The sequence below is a fragment of the Phalacrocorax carbo genome, chromosome 1 (genome assembly GCF_963921805.1).
Source record: "Phalacrocorax carbo chromosome 1, bPhaCar2.1, whole genome shotgun sequence".
NCBI classification, from domain to species: domain Eukaryota; kingdom Metazoa; phylum Chordata; class Aves; order Suliformes; family Phalacrocoracidae; genus Phalacrocorax; species Phalacrocorax carbo.
This window is the reverse complement of record NC_087513.1, coordinates 121510571-121530996: the sequence shown is the minus strand read 5'-3', so window position 1 is coordinate 121530996 and position 20426 is coordinate 121510571. Positions and strand designations below refer to the sequence as shown.

The window sequence follows — 20426 nt, the reverse complement described above, 5'->3', positions numbered from 1 at the left end:
GGATTATCACAACTAGGATTCCCAAAGTTTATGTCATGGCTCTAGGATACGTAGACAGAGAAACATTTGAGAAGACTGGCCCTGCAACTACATAGTCATAACCATCTGCTCAGTTATGTGTGGCCTCCCAAATTATATTTGTCCTCTGACATCCTTGGAGAAGATATCCAAGGATGCAGCATTGTGAGGTAATATCAGAAATTTCCACTCGTATCTTGATTTTTTTATATTGCTGGAACAATATGGTGCCCTTCATACTTCAAGGCACATCTAGCACCCAACTAGCAGTTTGCTGCCTTATGACAGACATACTTAATAACATTTCCAAAATCAGTGGCGCAGACCTAATCACCATAATGCTCCAACCCACATATTCCTGGATTTCCAAAGAACAGTTATTATCTAGGTGATGCAAAGCCTCATCACTTGTGCACAACTCCAGCTAAGAGCTTGAAGGGTGCCAAAACAGATGTGTCATGGCACCCACTACTGTGTGGAAGAGCTTGTATCTTTGTTATGGCACTGTAGAGACCAAACGAGCTCCTCTGGCTACTCAGAGCTACTAGATCACAACCAGCGGATCTGCAGCCTGCTCATCCGTTGCAGAAGGAGCTACTTGGCCTGGATCACCCTAGGGAAAAAAACCCTGATGTAAGAGGCCATCAGAAGGTATTTCACAGGGTGTTAGCCAATGGAGGGGAAAGAGCAGGCATTCAAGGGCGTTAAAGTGTGTGTGGTGGGAGCAAGGAGATGGTCACAGAAGGGGTGCTTCAGCTAGACCACTGTCAAGACTTCCCAACAACACTAGTGAAGCTATATGTTGCTGTTTTGAAAGGAAAGGGCTCAGTCGCCCCTACACTACAGAGCCAAGGGAAGGAGGAAGGGATGGAAGAGGGTAAAGTAAGATTGTGGAGAAGCTGTCTCTGTCTTCTAGCACCCTCTCCCCAAACAGCAGCTGACAAGCCTTCCACCTGGTGGCTGCTACTTCCTCAGACTCTGGATGTGCCCTAGGCAGCCGACTCCTGTGCCTGAAGGAGGCTGCTATTTGCAGACCCAGGGGCTCAGTGCAGAACCCTGTCATGCAGGACTAAATCCCTACAAAATTTCAAATTATTTTGCTTTAGATCACTCCATCGGTTGCAAAAATATTTAACTGTACCTATCATTCCTGAGGCTGATAAGTTAATCCATTCAAAGCTTACCTCCTCAACAGGGAAAGGTGAGGCCTAGAGACCAAACTGTAGGTCAGTGCAATGTGCTGCTGAATTTGCAAGCCTTATTTGGCATGTGCATTTCACACCTTCAACCTCCATTTTGGGGCTAGTTGAAAATATACCGTAACGCTGAATTTACCTAAATTTTCACAGGGGGTTTCCTATGTTGAAAGTGTAGGACCACAGAGAGGTCAGGCTGATCTTTCACAGCATGAAAGCCTGTGGTTTTGCACAAGCTGCTTTTTTCTTTTGAAGTCATTACTTACCAACACACTTAAAACAGTATAAACATGTAAGAATTCGTTCAGCATCTCTGACACTGAGAAAGGTTAAGGTTGATGGACTCTTAATTACAGAAGAGAAATGACAGCAGCTACCCATGTACTGCTCTCCTAGTGTATGTCTAGCCTGCCTACCTATCCAGCAAGTTGCCTTTATAGCAGAGTTGTGTGAAGCTGATCCAGTGACTTGTTTCTAAGGTATTTTGTTCTAACCCAGGGCGATATCTAAAGTGACCTCTACCACAACCCTCAAGATTACCCTATTGTCCACTACCAAGTGACCATCAGATGCTATTACAATACAAGACATCTGGGTAGCATTCATAAGCTTGACACCGTCTGGTTGCTTTCAGGTATTAATTCCCCAGCTTACTTTCAGCTATGTCCTACTTTCAAATGAAAAGTGCTATGCTTTCTGGTACTAAACATAGTAACTGGCGAAGGGGTGCATGGCTGTAATTGGAGTAAGTTCCCTTTGAGGAAATGAGAATTCGCTACCAGAGCTCTATTATCACTGAACTATATCACCTTAGAAAGCAAACGAAAGACCACTTGAAAAACAGCAACTTTTAGGACTTACATCCCCCACATATTGATTATAGCTCCCAAGAACTTTGTGTATTGGGTTGTCATCTTTAAGTTCAAAGACTGGCTTATCTTTTCTGTTCTCTCACAACGCAGAAAGATCAGTATAAGCCAATTGTATGAAGATGCAATTAACAGCTCACAACCTGGTTTCTTGAGAAAAGTAAGGCTTCTGTGATCAAGCGAAGCATCTGTCCAATTCTTCCTTCTCCCCAACATCCCTTGTAGCCCTTTGACAAGTCTTTAAAAAATAAGTGAAAAACCCAAACAAAAAAAAGATGCCACGACACACCAGAGGTCGTTAGCACTGTTTTCAAGGCAAGAAAAAAAAAAAAAAAAAAAGGAGACAAAACCAAGACAGCCCTATAAAGTCAGCTCTCGTAAGAGTCCAGAGAATTTGTGTTAGAGAACAAGAACATTAACATTCAGGAGGCAGAATCCATGCCAGAATTTGTTTGCCCATTCCATGCACTTTTGTGCAGTTTTCTTCCAGCAGTTATGAAACAACAGTTTGTCTTCCCTTGACACAGCCATTCTACTAGGGAATACAACATCCAACGCAAAACATTTCCAACTTGTCTGCTGCTCACTCTGTTCTTCAGGCATCCTTTGTAGTATCACCTGTATTGCTGTTGTAGTAACATCAGTTGGATTTCCTAGTCTCTCTGCCCTAGTTATTTCTTTCCTTGTGTTTAAGACAAACATGCGTTCCACTCTGCAGCTCTTGCCCAAATAAGTAGTGCCCCACTAGATCATACAAATCTACCTCAGCTATCAAGCCAAGAGCCTGCAGTCCTCCAACAGCTGGGCAAACTAACTTGGGCATCTCATAGGATTGTTTAGGTTGGAAAAGACCTTTAAGGTATTCAAATCCAACCATTAAACTAGTGCTCTCAGCATAACTATGTCATATATTTATGTACATCCCACCAACTCTACGTGTGACTATCCTCTGCTTGGAACAATTATTTATAGCTTAGCAAGACAAGCATGAAGTGCTTACAGGTGGTTTTAGGGGCACTATTTAGGATCCTGTTTGCATCCATCTCTGACAGACAGAAGTTAATTGGACATTAACATTCTCATGCTTGTAACACAGCCATACAACTAGAAACTTTCTGCTCTGATGCTAGAGCAGTCAGGTTTAAAAGACTCTGTAGACTTAAGCTTTGTAAATATTTTCAAAAAGCAGGGGTTGGGAAGAAAATTCTATTGGCAGGAGTGGGACAGGTTTAAGTCTGCAATATTTTGCAACTGTCAGCCGTATTTTTGTCACTGGTTTAAGAGTCCTTGAACCACCAGAACTATTTTTACTAGTACAAGGTATTACATGAGTACTTTTTGCTTTTCACTGGGTAACTATGGAGAAGGCCAAGATGGGCTCCTAGAAAAAGGAATAGCTCTTCCTTTTCTCAGTTATTTACATTCACTGCACTTATCTGTTTTCCTTACATAAAAAAAAAGGTGCCACCAGAATATGCTGGAATATCAGAGGTACTTTGTTAGGACACAGGTGGTACTGGGTACACGCTGTGTATTGCTTTCAGGGAAAGTTGTTCTATAAACAGTTCCTCCCTCAAAAAGTTCTCACAAGCTGCAGCTGCAGGTCTGTTTGCAACAATTAAAAGAAAACAAACCACAAATAAAACCCAGACACCTTCACTTTTGCTTTAACAGAGCAATGCTCCTAGAGACACCAGCTCAGGCAGAGACTGGCTCCTTTCAGTTCAGTAGCTCTGACATCAGTGAGTTACTTAGTCTTGATTGGCCCCAGGATTTGTTCCAGGACTATAAAGACTTTATGATGAACTGTTGCCTATAAGCATGTTCAAACAAACTGCATTTTGTAGCTTAGCAGAAAAAACTCAGGATGTGATTCAGGTGGTTCCTCTGTTCGGAGGGGCCATTGCTGTAGTTTGTCTTTTAGGCATAGAAACACTCAGCGAGGTGCCCGGCACATGGCTCGGTCAGTTCAGTCACAAGTTAACATCTTTCTCTGGGGAAGAGCCAAGACAAGTTACACCAGCCTTGGTTAACCTCAGTTTCTTTTTCTCCCCTCAGCCTAGCATCCTGCGCTTCCATTTTCAGATCCACCATTACCAGTATTTCCCTGTCCAATGTGGCAACTACAACAGCATAAGCTACTAATTAGCATCATTTACCTGTGAAGCTCACCACTTTACTGATGAATACTTAACACTTTCCTAGAGGACAATAATAAGTATTTTCTGAACTTCATTCTTCATCCAACTTTCTTCCTTCTCTCACCTGTCAGGAAATATGGACCCAATTGATTGTAGGCTTACAGGTCAGGGAGATATATTGTCTAGTAACAGGTCCGACAGACAAAAAATAAACTGACTATTGTATCTTAGTGGAATTGTATATCTGTATCACTAACAGCATCATCTTGTCTTGAAGAGAGGTGGTTTCTACAATATGCAAATTAAAAATAGCTAAGAGGAGAGAGGACTCATGATCCAGAAACGCAACTGGCAGTCCTCGAGCCTGTTGCTGGCAACAGTTGCCAGCCAAAATAAGCATCTGTGGGCTGGAATTTTCCCTGCTCTCACAGTATTGAACTGGTAAGTAATTTTGGAGAATGGAAATTCTCTGGAATATACTTCCTCCTAGGCAGGTGTTGAACAAAAGCAATAAACGCATTTTATTGACTATCCCATCAGCTCAAAGCAGTCCTTTGAGCCTGAAGTAGTTTCCCTTCTGCTTCCTAGGAAAGTCCCCCCAAATTTCCCTTTCTTCCTCTCCCTTGTGACCAGGCTTTATCTACTATATGATTTTGAAAGTTCAAAGGGAGGGAAGTTTTCCTCTTTCCTTCTTTGGACTGATGACATTTAGTGAGGGGGTTTTATAATCCTGACTTGGTGTGAAAGATAACTGCTGACTGGAGAGAAAAAACACACTTCTAAAATGGATAATATATTGAGCAAGGCACAGCTAAAGCCATCACTGCAAACCTTTATTAAATTATCACACTGAATGGGATTTTTTTTTCGCATTGGAACTTTACAATATAAATAGCTTAGTACTGTTCTTACTTTGCGTTCAGTAACTGAATTATTGTTGAGTTATATACTCCCTAAGTTTCACAGCCCTTCAACTGCACTCTATCGAGACACTGCAGAGATGGGATGGAGAACAAAGACAAAAGGAATCACATTCATGAGCTTTTAGAGACTTATCAGCTGTAAGCAGCGGAGGAAATCAAAGACTGCCAAGATAACCTAGGTGCTAGGCAGGGAGCCAAGGTCAGACCACACGCCTCCTTCAGCATTTGCAGGACAGCAGGCCCAGCCTGAGATACAGGCAAAACATGCTTTTGCTTAAATCACCAAGAGCCCCGCTGAACCAGAGGGCTGGTGGCTGGCTGGAGCTGGGAAGTACAAGGCAGCTGCTGCTCCTGTGATGCCCATTCCTCCATAGCAGGGGGCAGCACCCCATGTCACACATCTTTTTGCCAACCACTAGCCCTGCTCTGTCCTTTCCATGATTTCTAGCAGCAGTACCCTCTTCAGCCTGCTTTTCCAAGAAGCCTGAACCAGCTCTGTACATGTGTATCTCTGCATGTACCGTGCAGCCTTTGTTCCTCTGCAGGGGCTTCCTAACAAAGGAAGAGTTCAAATAATCATGAGCTTTCCAACAGAGATGCAAGTTGAAGAGATTAGCCCGTTGAACAATAGAGCTGCAAACTCTTTAGAAAAATTTAATCTAGGAGAAGACATTTCAGTTTAGGGACGTTTCTACAAGTAAAAGATTAACAGCAGCTTTAGACGATCCAGTCCTTCAATAAGAAAGAATTATTTCACATAGGGAATCTCTAATCCAGATAGCACAAAACCCTCTAAAGCAAATCATAACTACAGTGGTTAGGAAAGGCTGCAAGACAGACAAGGAGAAATATCTATCAACCACACCGATAATATGCAAGACCTTCCCGTGTATTTCAATCCATTTTGGTTCTTCTTGCATGTATCTCTTTATACAGAGATTCATATCACTTGACATACTGACTAAAGAAAAAAAAAAGATGTTTCAGTACTTGAGAGGGCCAGAGGAAGGGCAGCAAGAGAAAGTTATTTCACCCATCTTCTCTCCTACCCCAATACAGCCTACAGGAGTTTCTCCTCAGCTTATGGCCAGCAAGAACCTTACGCACACTCATAGGCAGTAAAAGAGGGCTAACTAAGCTTTTTAGAGGTTACGGCAATAAGTAGGCACCCACTGAGAGCCACTTTCACAGAAGCTGAGCTTTCTACTCCAAACTGGTATCAGTAAACCAAACCGGATCATCTCTCCTTTCAAAACCAGGTCTCACTTTCACAACTAGCTTCAGATCATCCACTTTAGAAATATTAGTATTGGTCAGTGTTGTATTAATCCAACAAACATTTTTACTGACATCAGTTAACTTGACTCCAGGACTCCTCACATAAGGGAATCTCAGCATCAGCTTTGCTGTTTGGTTGTTGAATAGAGTGCTCCAGACTCAGGTAATGCCACTGATTTAAGGTTAGATTGAGCAGATGCCAGAGAGAAAAACCCACAGGGAAGAACAAAAAATTGAAGTCCTTATTTCCATGTTAACGTTTACTCTACAATACCTCTATCTTTGGAAGTTAAACAACAGTAAAACAAAACATCATCCAGAGAGTACTAGAAGCAGATATTCAGACAGAAACTTCCCCCAAAGTCAGAAAAAAAACCCCAAACATATTATTGATTCAGCTGAAGGAACCTTTGCCTCTTTCTGCATTGTCCCTTGTGAGCTGCTACTTTAAGGCTATGGTTTTCTAAAAGGCAAAAGAAAAAATAAAAACACCACACACCCCTATGCCTTTTTCATGTAACTTCAATCTCTTGAAAGAACAGCTCTTTATTCTTGAGAAGAATTTATTTATCGAAAGAGAAAAAAAACATTTTGTTGGAACCAACAGATAAAGAGCAGCAGAAACTCTCAGAAGAGCAAAAAGGAATCGAGAAAAATAGGAACTTTTGGGGTAGCTGTCAGAAAGACATTACAAGAAGGAACAATGACTTTTTGGTTTCTCTTCAGAAGTTTCATAAAAGGGCATGAGACCACCGCACACCGCTAGTCACAGGAAATAGTGTCACCCAGTAAGCACAAGGCCAGGCAAAGAGTGGGATACATCACATTCTGCTTAGGCTGTGCCTCCAGAGCTTCCGCCCAGAAAGCGTCAAATCTGCAGCATTTGGAAACCCCAGAGGACTGGTGATATGCAGGACAGGGGTAGGTGGGACTGGGAGCACTTGCTAGGAATTTAGAGGGCAGAAACTGCTCCCTAAGTCAAGAGTCTTTCCAACAGCAAGCAAGCAAATGAAAGGCTCTGCCTTGCCATTCTATACAGCAGTGGCATTCTCTTGAAAACCTAACTGGTAAATCTAGCAAAAAAGTTACATTACACAGAGGAAAAAACATGTTTTAAGAGAACGGGATGAGCGCCCACTACTGAAAATTACAGGCAGTTGCCATACAAAACTGTAACACAGACCCCACAGGCAGCAGTGGCATGACATACCTCTGGGATCTGTGTACAGCCATCCTTCTAGTCCGTGGATTGACCTTCACCCAAGGGAATCAAGCAGATGACAGATATAAACTTCCTCAGAAATGACAGCTGGAAATATGGATGGCATGGATCTTGACTGTCTGAGAATTCAGCCAGACCAAACAAAACATGAAACCACTAAATACCCACAAGACTGTAGCATCATTCGATCAGTGTTGAAGTCTGCTCACTTGCATACCAAGAGCATGCTTCCTTCCTTCCGAAACTTGAAATGAAACGTGCCACATTTAGCATCAGTCCCCTGAGCCACCAAAACCCTTCCTATTTTGCAAAGCCACAACCAACTTCAGTTTAGCCTGAGAGCTATTTAGAAAGGTTATTCTGAAATCAATTATAAAGTCTAATATCCTGCGCATTCCAGTTTATCAGATGTGCTAGCTCATACACACACCCTTTTTGGCCAGACTGATCCAGAGTTTTGCTGTTTTCCTCCAAAACTTTAGGAAGACGGTTGTGTGTTTGAATGCTGGATACTCTGATCAGATATATAAACTGTAATTTCTGATTCCCCAAGATGTTTTTTTCTATATGTATGGATAAATTCCTCCTTACTAAAACTATTTATTCAAAGCCAGGGGAAGGTGTGCATGTTCCTGCTGCAGTACTCTGTATAGGGTACAACTTTCCACTGGGAGCAAGCCATACACCATCACTCATTCATTCTTTATCCCTGAGAAGGAATAACTTTTCAGATTAGATATGCATTTGATAACAATCTTTCAAGTCCCCAGAACCTGACTCTGGCCCACGATAAGCCTTAGTTAGGCAATGGGAAATTCCAGCAGCGTGGGGACACGTAAGCAAGCCCAAAGCCAGCACTCCGCCCACCCCGTGCCACCTCCACAGCATAGATGGTGTGACTGGAGCACAGGGAGGGAAGGGACTGAGTACGGACAGAGTACACAACACTCCAGCGCACAGCAGATAAGGACAAGTTCAGAGAGTTTTAAACAGCTATAAACTTTGCTAAAACAAACAAACATGAAAACCAGGCCAGCCACCCTCACAAGTGCATGAAGTCTGCTATAGTGCTCCTGAAGATAAGCATCCCAATCCAGGACTCAGCTGCCACCACAGCACTTTTTGCACCCTGAAGCTTCAGATAGTCCCACGGGAGGCAAAGGGCCCTCCTTCCCACTGCTTTGAGCTAAGAGGGTGAATGACATAGCAGTTAGCTACAGAAACACTACCTGCCACTGCTCACAAATCCCCAGAAAATTGTTTTCAAATTAGGGTAATTTATTTCAAGATCTAAAACCCTAAAAGAGAAGGCCACTGTCATTTTTGGATACATGCCAGCATGTCCCTCACCAAGATCTTTATCTTTCCTTGAACTAACTATAGGACAGGTCTCTAAATGATGCCTCATTTTGTTTACAGGTTGTTTTCAGATAAAATCAGAAGTAATTACCCAGTTTCAGTACAGGCTGTTGCAACAGAAGAACTTTCTCTAAGAAGCCAGACTGTAATTTCCACTTGCAAGCTCACTCATCAGCTTTCTATTAGCTTTTACCTAAAGGTCAACAGACTGTTACATGAGCAGAGAGCATTTAAAGACATGACAGAAAATTACCTTGATACAGACAAGCAATAGTAAGGCGACATTTCTCTGCTCAGAGTGCTCTCAGGATTTCACAAAGCCACGGAGAAAGGTCCCCCCATCCTCCTACAAGCTTCGGTAACAACAGACAGCTTGCATAAATCTGTTGTCAAAAGCTGAAGGCATATGAGGGAGGCAGGGGGAAAAGCAAACACTTGAAACTACGGGTGACTAAGCTACAAAGCTTTGCCAGGTGCATAACAAGCAGTTTCCTTCTTGGCAGTGGCCTTCATTCATCTGCTAGGTGATTTTGGCTAATCCTTTCAGAATTACTGCTCTCTTCTCCGGCTGGTGCCTGTTTCAACTTGTATCACCATTCATTCAGTGCTCAGCTGCACTGCCCAGCTGCATTACCTATATTACTCAACCAGTACTAGAGGTTGGCAAATTAAGCAGAAGAGCTAGCAAGCAAATCAATCCCTTCAATTTAACATCCAAATTGTCATGTCCACTTAGTTCACAACTTTTAAATCAGTGTCAGACTTGGTGGTCACCACACAGAGGTACCTCCCTGTGTCAAACAGGTTCCAGCTCAGCATCTCCCTCCCTGCCCTGGCCAGCACCGTACGTCAGCCCATCACCCCATAACAGCCTCTCACAATCCTTCTCTAGATTTTCAGCTCCCAGGTCCTTTCTGGTCTAGATCCCAAACTGATCATTCTTTGCAGTGAAAGTATAGAGGTGCACCATGGCTACAAACCATTGCTGGACTGATCACTGAAACCAGGTGGGTTTTTTGGTATCATAACCCAGCTGCTCAGCCACCAGAACTGCTGCCCACTGTATGATCACAGGTGCGTCACGCTTCAGCTGCACCATAGAATCACAGAATCGTTTGGGTTGGAAGGGACTTTTAAAGGTCACCTAGTTCACCCACCCCTGCAATAAGAAGACACATCTTCAACAAGACCAGTTGCTCAGAGCCCCACCCAACCTGACTTTGTATATTTCCAGGGAGAGGGCATACACCACCTCCCTGGGCAACCTGTTCCATCATTTCACCACCCTCATCATCAAAGAATTTCTTCCTTAGATCTAGTCTGAATCTACCCTCTTTCAGTTTAAAATCATTACCCCATGTCCTGTTGCTACAGGCCCTGGTAAAAAGACTCTTTCCATCTTTCTTATTAGCCCCCTTTTAAGTACTAGAAGGACACAATAAGGTCTCCTCAGAGCCTTCTCTTCTCCAGGCTGAACAACCCCAACTCTCTCAGCCTGTCTTCATAGGAGAGGTGTTCCAGCCCTCGGATCGTTTTTGTGGCCCACCTTTGGACCCCATCCAATAGGTCCGTGTCCTTCTTGTGCTGAGGGCTCCAGAGCTGGACGCAGCACTCCAGGTGGGGTCTCACCAGAGCAGAGTAGAAGCACAGAATCACCTCCTTTGACCTGTTGGCCACGCTTCTTTTGATGCGGCCCAGGATACAGTTGGCCCTTTGGGCTGCAAGCACATATTGTTGGCTCATGCCTAGCTTTTCATTCCCCAGTACCCCTCAAGTCCTTCTCAGCAGGGCTGCTCTCAATCCCTTCATCCCCCAGCCTGTACTGATACTGGGGGTTGCCCTAACCCAGGTGCAGGACCTTGCACTTGGCCTTTTTGAACCTCATGAGTTTCACACGAGCCCACTTCATGAGCTTGTCCAGTTCCCTCTGGATGGTATCCCATCCAGAGGCATGTCAACCACACCACTCATCCCTGACGATCAAACAGCTGCCTGCAGAATTCACAGCAAGTTTTATGGCAATAGAAAAAAAACAAAAACACCAAAACAAAAAACCATCTGCATACAACATGGGCTCCTGGCTTATGCACACCATCTCTACTCAAGGCATTTTCCCCTTCTGCCTCCCCAGCTGGCCTGACCACAGACTGTTCACAGGGGAATGTCCTCAATATACAACAACACTATTTCCAGGGTTAACAGACCACTTCTGGGAAATACCAGTTTCTTAAAGAGAGAGTTTTAGTGCTCCAGGAGCATAAAGCCTTCAACAGTAGCATTTAGACCCTCTCTCACCCCCACCCCTCCTGCTTTGGGAAGGGACACCTTCAATGAATTTACTTTGGGACACAAAGTCCTGCTCTTCTACAGGCACTGGGAATATTTGGTTACTTGCCTACTTGATTATTTTAGTTTTATTGCAGGCTGAGCTAATGTGTTCAGTAAATGGCCTCGCACACGTAACACAGAAGTTGGATGACAAACATTGCCAAGAAGTTTAGAGTTTTGCAGTTTAATCATACACTTTAATTATGTCACATGCCTTAGTTATTTCAGGTAGATTAGTGTTTTAAAAAGTTATTAATTAGTATTTTAACTCTTCAGGAAGTGATTCTTCATTGCAAAGCCTTAATTAATTGCTTTAACTTCTGAAAAATAAGTAAGTCCTAAATAATTCCTTTGTCAGATAAAAATGAATGGTAAATGCATCAGCTTTTAAATTCAAAACATTAACAAAGAAAAAATTTGTTAGTTTCCTAAATTTCCATTTTATTTAAACCAGCACTTGGGGGGCAGGGGGAAGGTAGAAATGTGAAATATCAAATAGCAACTAATTATTTTAAATCCTGATTCATGTGGTGGCTGAAGCATCTTACACCAGCTGAACTGCACAGACAGGAACAGATCTCTCCTTTAGTGTACGAAGAACAATCCTTCTGGAAGCTCAGTGTAAACGTTTTTGTTCCGAGCAGAGTCAGCTCAATCCAGAACGAAATATTACTTCAACCAAACAGCGCTGGATTAAGCTAAATTTAGGGTCAGGTGCTCCAGCTAGACCAGTCTGAAGCATTCCTGCAGTTAGATACTGCTTCCTAAAACAAGACCTGTCTTGCCCCTTCTATATGCACAAGCTTAAACTTCAGTAGGGAAGTAACAAAAGCACGTGGATAGCAAGACAGCTCAACATTCACATGCAATTTGTTATTTCAGGTCTGATCCCACTTCCCTCCCGGTCCAAGACTTTTGTACAGACATTTGTGAGAACCAGAAACCCCACAGGGACTCTGTGGGAGTAAGCCAGCCAAAGCCGGAGACACAAACAAGGTGGCTGGGCTGGAACAACCACCTTCATGTAGTTCTTGAGTCAGAATCAAAACTGTTAGAAAACAACTCACCCTTCAGAAAAGTGACATCACTTCTAGGAGCTCTGACTTACACAGACTTCTTAGCTGGCCACACCTACCAAATTTTTAGTTCTTTTGCATAAGAAGATATCATAAGGACCCCCTTTACGTACAGAGAGAGTGGGCATGGCCACAGTAACACTACAGAGCACCAGCTGCTAGGCTGCCCTTTTCCAGCCTGGCAAGAGACCTTGCTGCTGCCTCACAGCAAGTTGATGTGGAGCGCTGGTCCCTCCAGATCCACCTTGTTCTTGCCCCAGTGCCAGCCCACAGTGCAGGATAAGGCTGCTCTGCAAAAATACCAGGAGCAAACTTATGTCGAGTGGAACATCTGTACAAAGCTGAGAGGGAGGGTAAACTCAGTGGGGCACCTTGGAGATAGGTCAGGCAGATAAAAGTGGCCATCAGTACCTCAGTTTCATTTACTAAAGGCAGGCAGGAAACACACATAGGCTCATTTTGCATAAATTTATACCCTCGATTGAAACGATAACCATTACAATGGGGAAGGAGGCAACCACAGGGGTTGTTCATCAAAAACATGCCGGACACACTGGTTTTAACGTGAAAGAAGACAAAGATGGCAGATAACTTGCACTGAGTATCAGGAAGGGGCTGGTAAATGAAGCACAACCAAGGCTTGGCCATGAGGAGAGAGGGAGAAACACAGAAATCCAGCTCTCGGGTCTTGCTCACCTTAGAAAGCACCATTGCACCAAATCAATAGGCAGGAGAACAGCACCAGCACCTTCCCCAGACAGAGCTGCCTCAGCAGGAAAAGGATCTTGGCTAAACCACTACTTCCACCTTCAGCATTATCTCTGGAGCACACCAGGGAGGAACAATCACTCAGATATTTGTACTCCTTAAGCTATGAGGACAGGGAGAAGAAACCCGAAACCCACATTCTCCCTTTGTCACCCCGCTTTGAGAAAGTACCTGATTTAACAGCCTTCTCAAAAAAGATCTTTGAGGTAACATTTTCCTTACAGACTTACTAGCTGTGTCTGTGTTTTGTTGGTAGATATGCAGCTTGGGTGGTATTTGGTAGTCTGAGGCATGGTATCTATACCTCCTGATAAATACAATACCCATTAGGTTTCACCACTTCCTTTGATCTCAGCTGGCTATAGAACAAGAATCCCTTCACTGGGTTGAAAGCTCAAAGCTAGCCAGTGCACAGTCTGGGACCAACATCCATGCTTCTCATGAAAACAAATACACTGTGTATTTTGAGTGTATTCAGAGTGTAAATACACACTGTTGTATACAGTGTCTGTATTATATACACAAAATATATGTAACAACACACTGTGTATTATATACATAGAGTGAAAGAAAACAGACTGAACTGCAGCAAATTAAGTACTAGTAAATAACCTATCCCCTTCTGGAGAAATACCTAATGGCAACAAAAATTAAGAGCCTTTCACTCTTTTGCAGAGACAGAAGTAGCAGCTGGAGCGCCTCACAACAGGGAGGGATTCCTAAGGGCCGGGAAAGCACAAAAATGAAGTGGTAAGCTATGCTTTTCTTGTGCTGCAAAGCAGCTGGAGTTTAGGAGGAGAGGGAATTTCATTTAATTACCTATAGAAAATAATCTCAAGAGCAAACTACGACTACATATACGCAATTATCTTTATCCACACGAGAACGCAAGCGGGAAGTACGGGTCCAGTGTTAGCAACTGAAGCCCCATCCCATTACGACAATTGAGAAACCTCAGATCTACAGGCAGGAGATACAATCTACACCAAGACTAGGTGACCAAAGAAGGCAGGGTTTCTAATCGATCCAGCTTTGTATCCAAATTCTCTTTATGGATGTGGGAGTTGTGACACAGGGCATAATTTATGGCAGAGAAAAGGTCTTTGATCTCTGCTCCAGCATTCTAACAAAGCATTTGGCATTTCTCTCTCTCACTTTATTAGGGACACCGCTCTCTGGATGGTTGCCTGCTTACTGTTCCCATCTCTACCCAGAGGTAAATATACTATAATACACATCTAGGAGTTTGTGGAAGTATTTATATGTGAATACACAAACTGCAAACTGAGAATCTTGGAGCAAAACAAAAACATGCTTTGCTTCGAATACATTTCATCACAGTCCAAGGTTTGCAAGTACAGGTAATAACCTTCAGATAAACCTCTATATCTGAAAGAAGTGGTTTCAAGGTTAAGGTGTCTCAGGCCCACAAATATTTACCTATAAAGTTTATCCTGCCCACATTCTTAAAAATACTCTATTTCCATAATGCTAAGGATGACTTGGAATCTCAGGCTTTACAAGCCCCAGCTGCATCTGGTTTTGCATTTAAACTCATTAAGTTGCTGGGCTCACTACAGGCATAACCAGGTAACCAGAAGGACTGGAGCCCAGCAGCAGTCTCTCTGCCTAAATCTTTGCACATGCCCTGCCAAGTTCTAGCAGAGTTTGATTTCTGACATTATATAGATTAGATATGATCTTCCCTACCATCCCTGAAGAGATACACTAGTACGTGCTGGTGCGGGTACAAGTTTCAGGGGCAACTCCCTCTGACTTCCTTATCTGAGGCTTAAATTCAGCAATATTAAGACCTCCTCTGTTTGCCCAGAAGTGCCTCATATTCACCAGCTGCTGCAGTTGTCCAGGGGGCTACACTTCATCTGGAACTGGTCTGTCTGTCTCTCTTCTGAAAGCACAACAAATGTTTTGGGGGAAAACTTTCATGTGTCTCCACAGAGCAGGGGGAAAAGTATTGTCACTCAATATATGTTCTTTTGGTAGCTGAGTGCACCTGCAAGCATGTAGAGCTGCCTAACTGACTACCCTTTGACTCTATTTATTTTTCTCCTTCCTAAAATGAGGGAATTCAAGGTCAGTGTTTGTGAGCAAGCAGCTGGGGTTGCAAACAGCCTCATACCTCCAATAAAATACTTTTGCGTGTCGGTAACACATGAGCTAGTAAGGAATCACACAACACTGCCTTGCCAGGGTAACACATTTCAGTTTGAGCTCATAAGTACTCAGAAACACAAGAAATTCCCTGTTACCTTCTTTCTAACACTGGAACATTTTTTCCACTTAAGCCATTACTTCCACTATTAAACTATTCTGTCAACTGTCAGAACTGCACTAACGTTACGAGAGTGAACTTAAGAGACACACTCAAGAGCTTTCCACTTCCAGGCCCTTTTCCACAGAGCGTAAATTCTAGATTGCCTACTGGCATCCCAGATTCCTCCAATATAAGCAATAAATAATTAATAGACAAAGATGATTACCCTAGATCATCTTCAGGGGCAGAAAGGATGGAGAAACAAGAAAGCCCAGTCTTTATGAGCTTCCCTGCACCACACTTCAGATACTGAGGCAGCAGAGTTTTCTCATTATAGGAATCTTACAGACTCATTAAATTAGCACACTCAACTTCACCTTCAGTCTTAAACATTTGGGCAATATTTAAAATGTACAATGATAAAAATCCACACAAAATAAACTCATCTCACTTGACGTTTGAGTCTTACAACCGCAAGTGAAAGCAGTGTGCCAACACCCTTTTTTCCAAGGTAGAGAACTGCACCTTCCATGTACAAAGCTTACCAGGTAGATCAAACGAGCACTACTCATCGTGCTTTGTGCACCCCAGCAGCGGCTGCCCCCATCCCCACTGCACAGCTGCCTCAGTCTTCTGGCCAGGAAGCGCTCTGCTTCCACACCTCCTGGTGCATCAGTAGCATCAGTGAGAAGCTCAACACAGGCTCACCAACCTTCAGCACGACTTTACCCTTCTTCTCAAGGCTGGCTTCCGTAAGGGCACTTATTTGACTTGTACCTGGAAGTCTGTTCTTCCCATCTACAAACGCCGTCATGCAGCCATAGGCTCTGTTAAATAACTCATTACAGCCAGATTTCAGTCACCTGTTCTTGCCCCAGGCAACTTCAGCAGTGCCGCCTCCTGCTGCCTTGGTTTTGCCAGCTGAAAGCAGTGTCGGGCAGGGTGGGTTGAACCCCACGGGTGAGTCACCACAAGTGTTACAAGGTTTTTACACCATGTCATGCAGGAAAGGAATGGTTATGCTAGCCTCAGATATGCTGGGCACCACTGTCCTCCATCTTCAGAAAAAGAATCAAGAGCCAAAAAGCAAATAGATGCACTTCTAAAACCAATATCAAATTTAGAAGTGACCGCAATCAGGAGATAGGACCAATGCTCTTTCTCCCACTTTTGCTCATTAAGAAATTTTTTCTGAACAGAGCTACAAGTTTTGTGGATTTCAGGATTATCTTTTCTTCATCCATGTGCAACACCATACATTGCAAGCACTCTCTGTCCTAATGGCATCCAGTGGACAGGACTCTTCCCACCAGAAAGCTCTTCTGGAGGCCGAGTTCTCCCAGGGCTTACAAAACACCTGCAGCAGCCTCAGGCACACTCATGTCCCCACGGTGGTTAGCTAACCACGGTCAGCCGTAACCGCGGTCTGCTTTCAGACGTGCCCTTGCCTCAGAGGGACCCTGCTGAGCACGGCCTTACTCAGCTTCCCCAGGCCCAGACAGCTCAGGGACAGGTCTCAGGGTGCTCCCTGCCCTCCCTCAGCCGGCAGTGGCCCTGGTAGGTGTGCTGGGCCCAACTGACAGCCCTGCCTGGGTATGCCACTAATTGCAGGGCTGAGGCAGTCTCCTTGGGGAGTGCAGGGTCGTATGTGCTGTGGCAGTAAGGGTGCGGTACAGTGGAGGCTGAGCTTTACTGTAAATAAAATAAGCCCCTTGTTTGGATACTGTTGTAATTCAGGTTTCCCTTGAGAAGCAAAATGTGGGCAGTGACTGATACAGTCTGAAAATGGTTGAGCTGTCCATGCAGTAAGGGAGTTCTTCTTCCACCAACAACCAGAAATAGCACCGGGGTTATGTGTTTTTTTCAGCTAAAAGTTTACATTGCCGGGCAAAAGTGGACTGGGATTTTCAGCTGAAAAATCTGAAAACCTAAGAAAAGCAGATATTTGGTGAAAGAGTTATAATCTGAGAGACTTACTTGGCTCTGCAATTCAGCTTTCTGAATTATACTTTTCCTTCTGCTTTTATGTCTGTCTGGATGGACACAATGTGACACCAAACAAGCCTCAAAACAGACTCTGATTAATATGGAAGCTGAGCCCTGGCTGATGTCAGTGACTTCAAGGAGGAACTGGGCATCTTTTTGGTCCTCAGCCCAATGTATGCACAGAGCTGGTCCAGGCCTAGAACACAGGAATGAACACACAGCAACCAAAACCATTTATTTCTATATTTAGGCTGATTACTTACCCCTTATGACTCTCAGACCTTTGGCCATGAAAACAGATTTGAGTTGTTTCACAGTGAATTTTAACTTTTCTTCTTGGCACAACCGCAGACTCGTGCTGCTTTTGTTCGGCTCCCCTCTGGGGATGAATTTCCCACCCAACTTAATTCATCAGCGGTTTAATTTAAAAAGTCATTTATGAAACAGGTTTGGTCAAAGTGTTAATTTAAGCCCGCGTTCTGTGCTGAAAATACCTAGTTGTCTATGCTTCATAAATGCATAGAAATCTTCTTCCATAACCCGTTCTTTCCCTAGAAAATATAACACCACTATCTAATAAGAGATGTCCTACGTGATAGTGGCAGACTCCTCCATTTGTGCAAGTTTTAGTATACTGTCGACTAACTTGGAAGAACTTACAAACGTAGTTAGTATCAAAGTCATTAAATGCGTGTAAGTGAGACGCATCCGGCTTCCTGCCCTGTCTGCCCGTTTGTTCACCAGCGGGCTACCCTCACCCCTGTTCTTGCATGTGCTGGAATTGTTTGGTGAGGTTGGTAACATCACTGCCCATCGTCCGGGCCACCCGTACAAAATATCTCTTTCCCTGAGGCCTTGGAAAAGCCATTTACCTAAAGTGGGAATGACAGACCTCCTTTCTGGGGAACTGGGAGAATAGCTGTACCAAAGAGTACGAGCTGGACAGGTGTTCGCAAGAGTGGTGCACGAAGCCAGATGTCACAGGGGAAGGGACTCAGGGGCATCTAGCACATTGTTTGCAAATCAGGAGCCATGATGTGACAGGTGAGCAATGGGAGTTTGGGGAGACTAAACTCATCCAGGACTTTTCTCTCGCTGATATAACACCCTTTTCACGCTTCTCCTTTTTTCAGCCAGACTTCCTACAAAACCAAAACTTGCTTCATCAAGTCTGCCCCTCTTCACTGCCCTGCACCCCCTCTTCCTCTTGTGAACTGACCAATTAACTAAAATCAAATCAGACACCCGATCTCAGAGACTAAGATCCCCAGCAGCTGGGAGAAAAAAAAATCACCAGCTGAGGAGACAAGTTCAAGCAGACAAAGTGAAGGCAACTTGCACACAGCAACACCTGTCCAGCTGTGCAGCTGCCCAGGCATTGAGCATACATGGCCCTTGGTCCTGGCAGAGCACGTACTGCCTCCTGCCTGGCTGGGAGCAGGAGGACATGGGCAGAAGGGGGAGGAAGAGAGGTGATAATGATACCATGAAGCCAAATTGTAGGAATCCTGGCGTCCCTAGCTCTGCTGCGCACTGAGCGAGTTGTCTGGTTTCTATTCCAGGTGAACAAAACACAACGTATCGTGCATTTGTTGGAGAAACTGTCATTTTGCCTTGCACCACCACCTCTCCTGGACAGCTGATCCTTTCCAGTTCAAAACTCTATTGGCAGATAGGCCCTGTCGTAGTGCACTTTTTTCACAATGGGCAGGATTCGCTGAAGCTCCAGGATGAACGTTACCGTGGCAGAACTAGTCTTTTTTTGGACCAGATGAAGCATGGCAACTTTTCCTTAAAGCTCTCCAATGTCCAGTTAAAGGACTCAGCTGACTATACTTGCATCTACAAGCAGACTGGGGATCAACTCAACAAAACACAGAAATCTAAAATTACACTCATTGTATCAGGTAAGATATTTTTTTTTTTAGTTCAGAGGGAGGGAGTTGAAGGCCGCATTTCTTGTTGTCAAGCCATATATGGGCATCGACTGGGATGACTTCAATTTTTAAAGCAAATCTTCACTCAGTTTCACTGTTCCTTGCTTTTGCTGGAAGACTAAGTGAAAAGGAAAAAAAACGCATCTCTGTCAAGCTTCAGCACAGCATATCCACAGAAGCAGCAGGCCTGAAGGCAAGCTGCCTGCCTCTTCCCCCTCCCTTTGCAGGAGACATTAATGAATAATGAGGTCACCCCTGACTGTTAAGCATTTCATTATTTATGGGTTTGTACTGGATCCACCTTGTCCCAGGGGAATGGGAGAGTTTATTTCGTTGCTTGCACTTGGGTCTGTGAAACAGGATTAGTTTCACCTCTGACAACTGGATCCAAAGTCCAGGCCATAGACCCTTTCAGATGAAAGGCAGGGAGTTGTTAATTACCATTTCCCTTCCAGCTGGAAGATCTGGACTTATACAACATGAATTGTTATTTTTCTTCCTTAGGAAAATGAGTGAGACCACAACACGTGCTTGAATAATGCCAAACAACTGAGCTAATACATCTGAACTACCTACAAGCATGGCCAGCTGACCAAAATTAATAAAAGGGGGGATACACGTCAAAACAAATCATAGTTTTAGTTTTTTAAGGTGTCTTGCTTGAATAAATCAGCTGGAAACTTTCATTATGGTCAACCACATACATTTAATTCTGCTTAAAATAAAACAGTTTGGTTTCAAGTAATATAAACCCTTTAATATCTTTGTTTTAATGCACATCATTCTCAAGAGAACAATGTTTTTAAAATGTAAAGTGAAATACTTTTGTTCAGAAAATTTCAACATGCAATATTTTTCAGTTTTGAAAATGAAAAAAGTGTTTCGAAAATGCAGGCTCGAAATGTTTTCATCATCTAATTTTTGGGAGCAGTAAGGTATCTTTTGCTCTGATTTAATTCTGTGATCGTATTTAAACTTTCAATTTGTTTGATAAATGTATTCTTTCTCAGAAAAAACCACCAACCCTTAGATCAATTATCAGTACCCTTT

General features: G+C 43.6%; 1 protein-coding gene across 1 annotated transcript in view; it reads left to right on the top strand.

The window, feature by feature from the left end:
* The window catches only part of LOC135317100 (myelin-oligodendrocyte glycoprotein-like), a 36180-nt gene that overhangs the window by 11161 nt on the left and 4593 nt on the right, over positions 1 to 20426 (top strand). Inside the window, exons 3-5 of the mRNA XM_064472746.1 lie at positions 13854 to 13928; positions 14342 to 14394; positions 19002 to 19346. Coding sequence (XP_064328816.1) covers positions 13921 to 13928; positions 14342 to 14394; positions 19002 to 19346 — 406 coding nt within the window. The 5' untranslated portion in view covers positions 13854 to 13920. The remainder of the gene's footprint in view (positions 1 to 13853; positions 13929 to 14341; positions 14395 to 19001; positions 19347 to 20426) is intronic.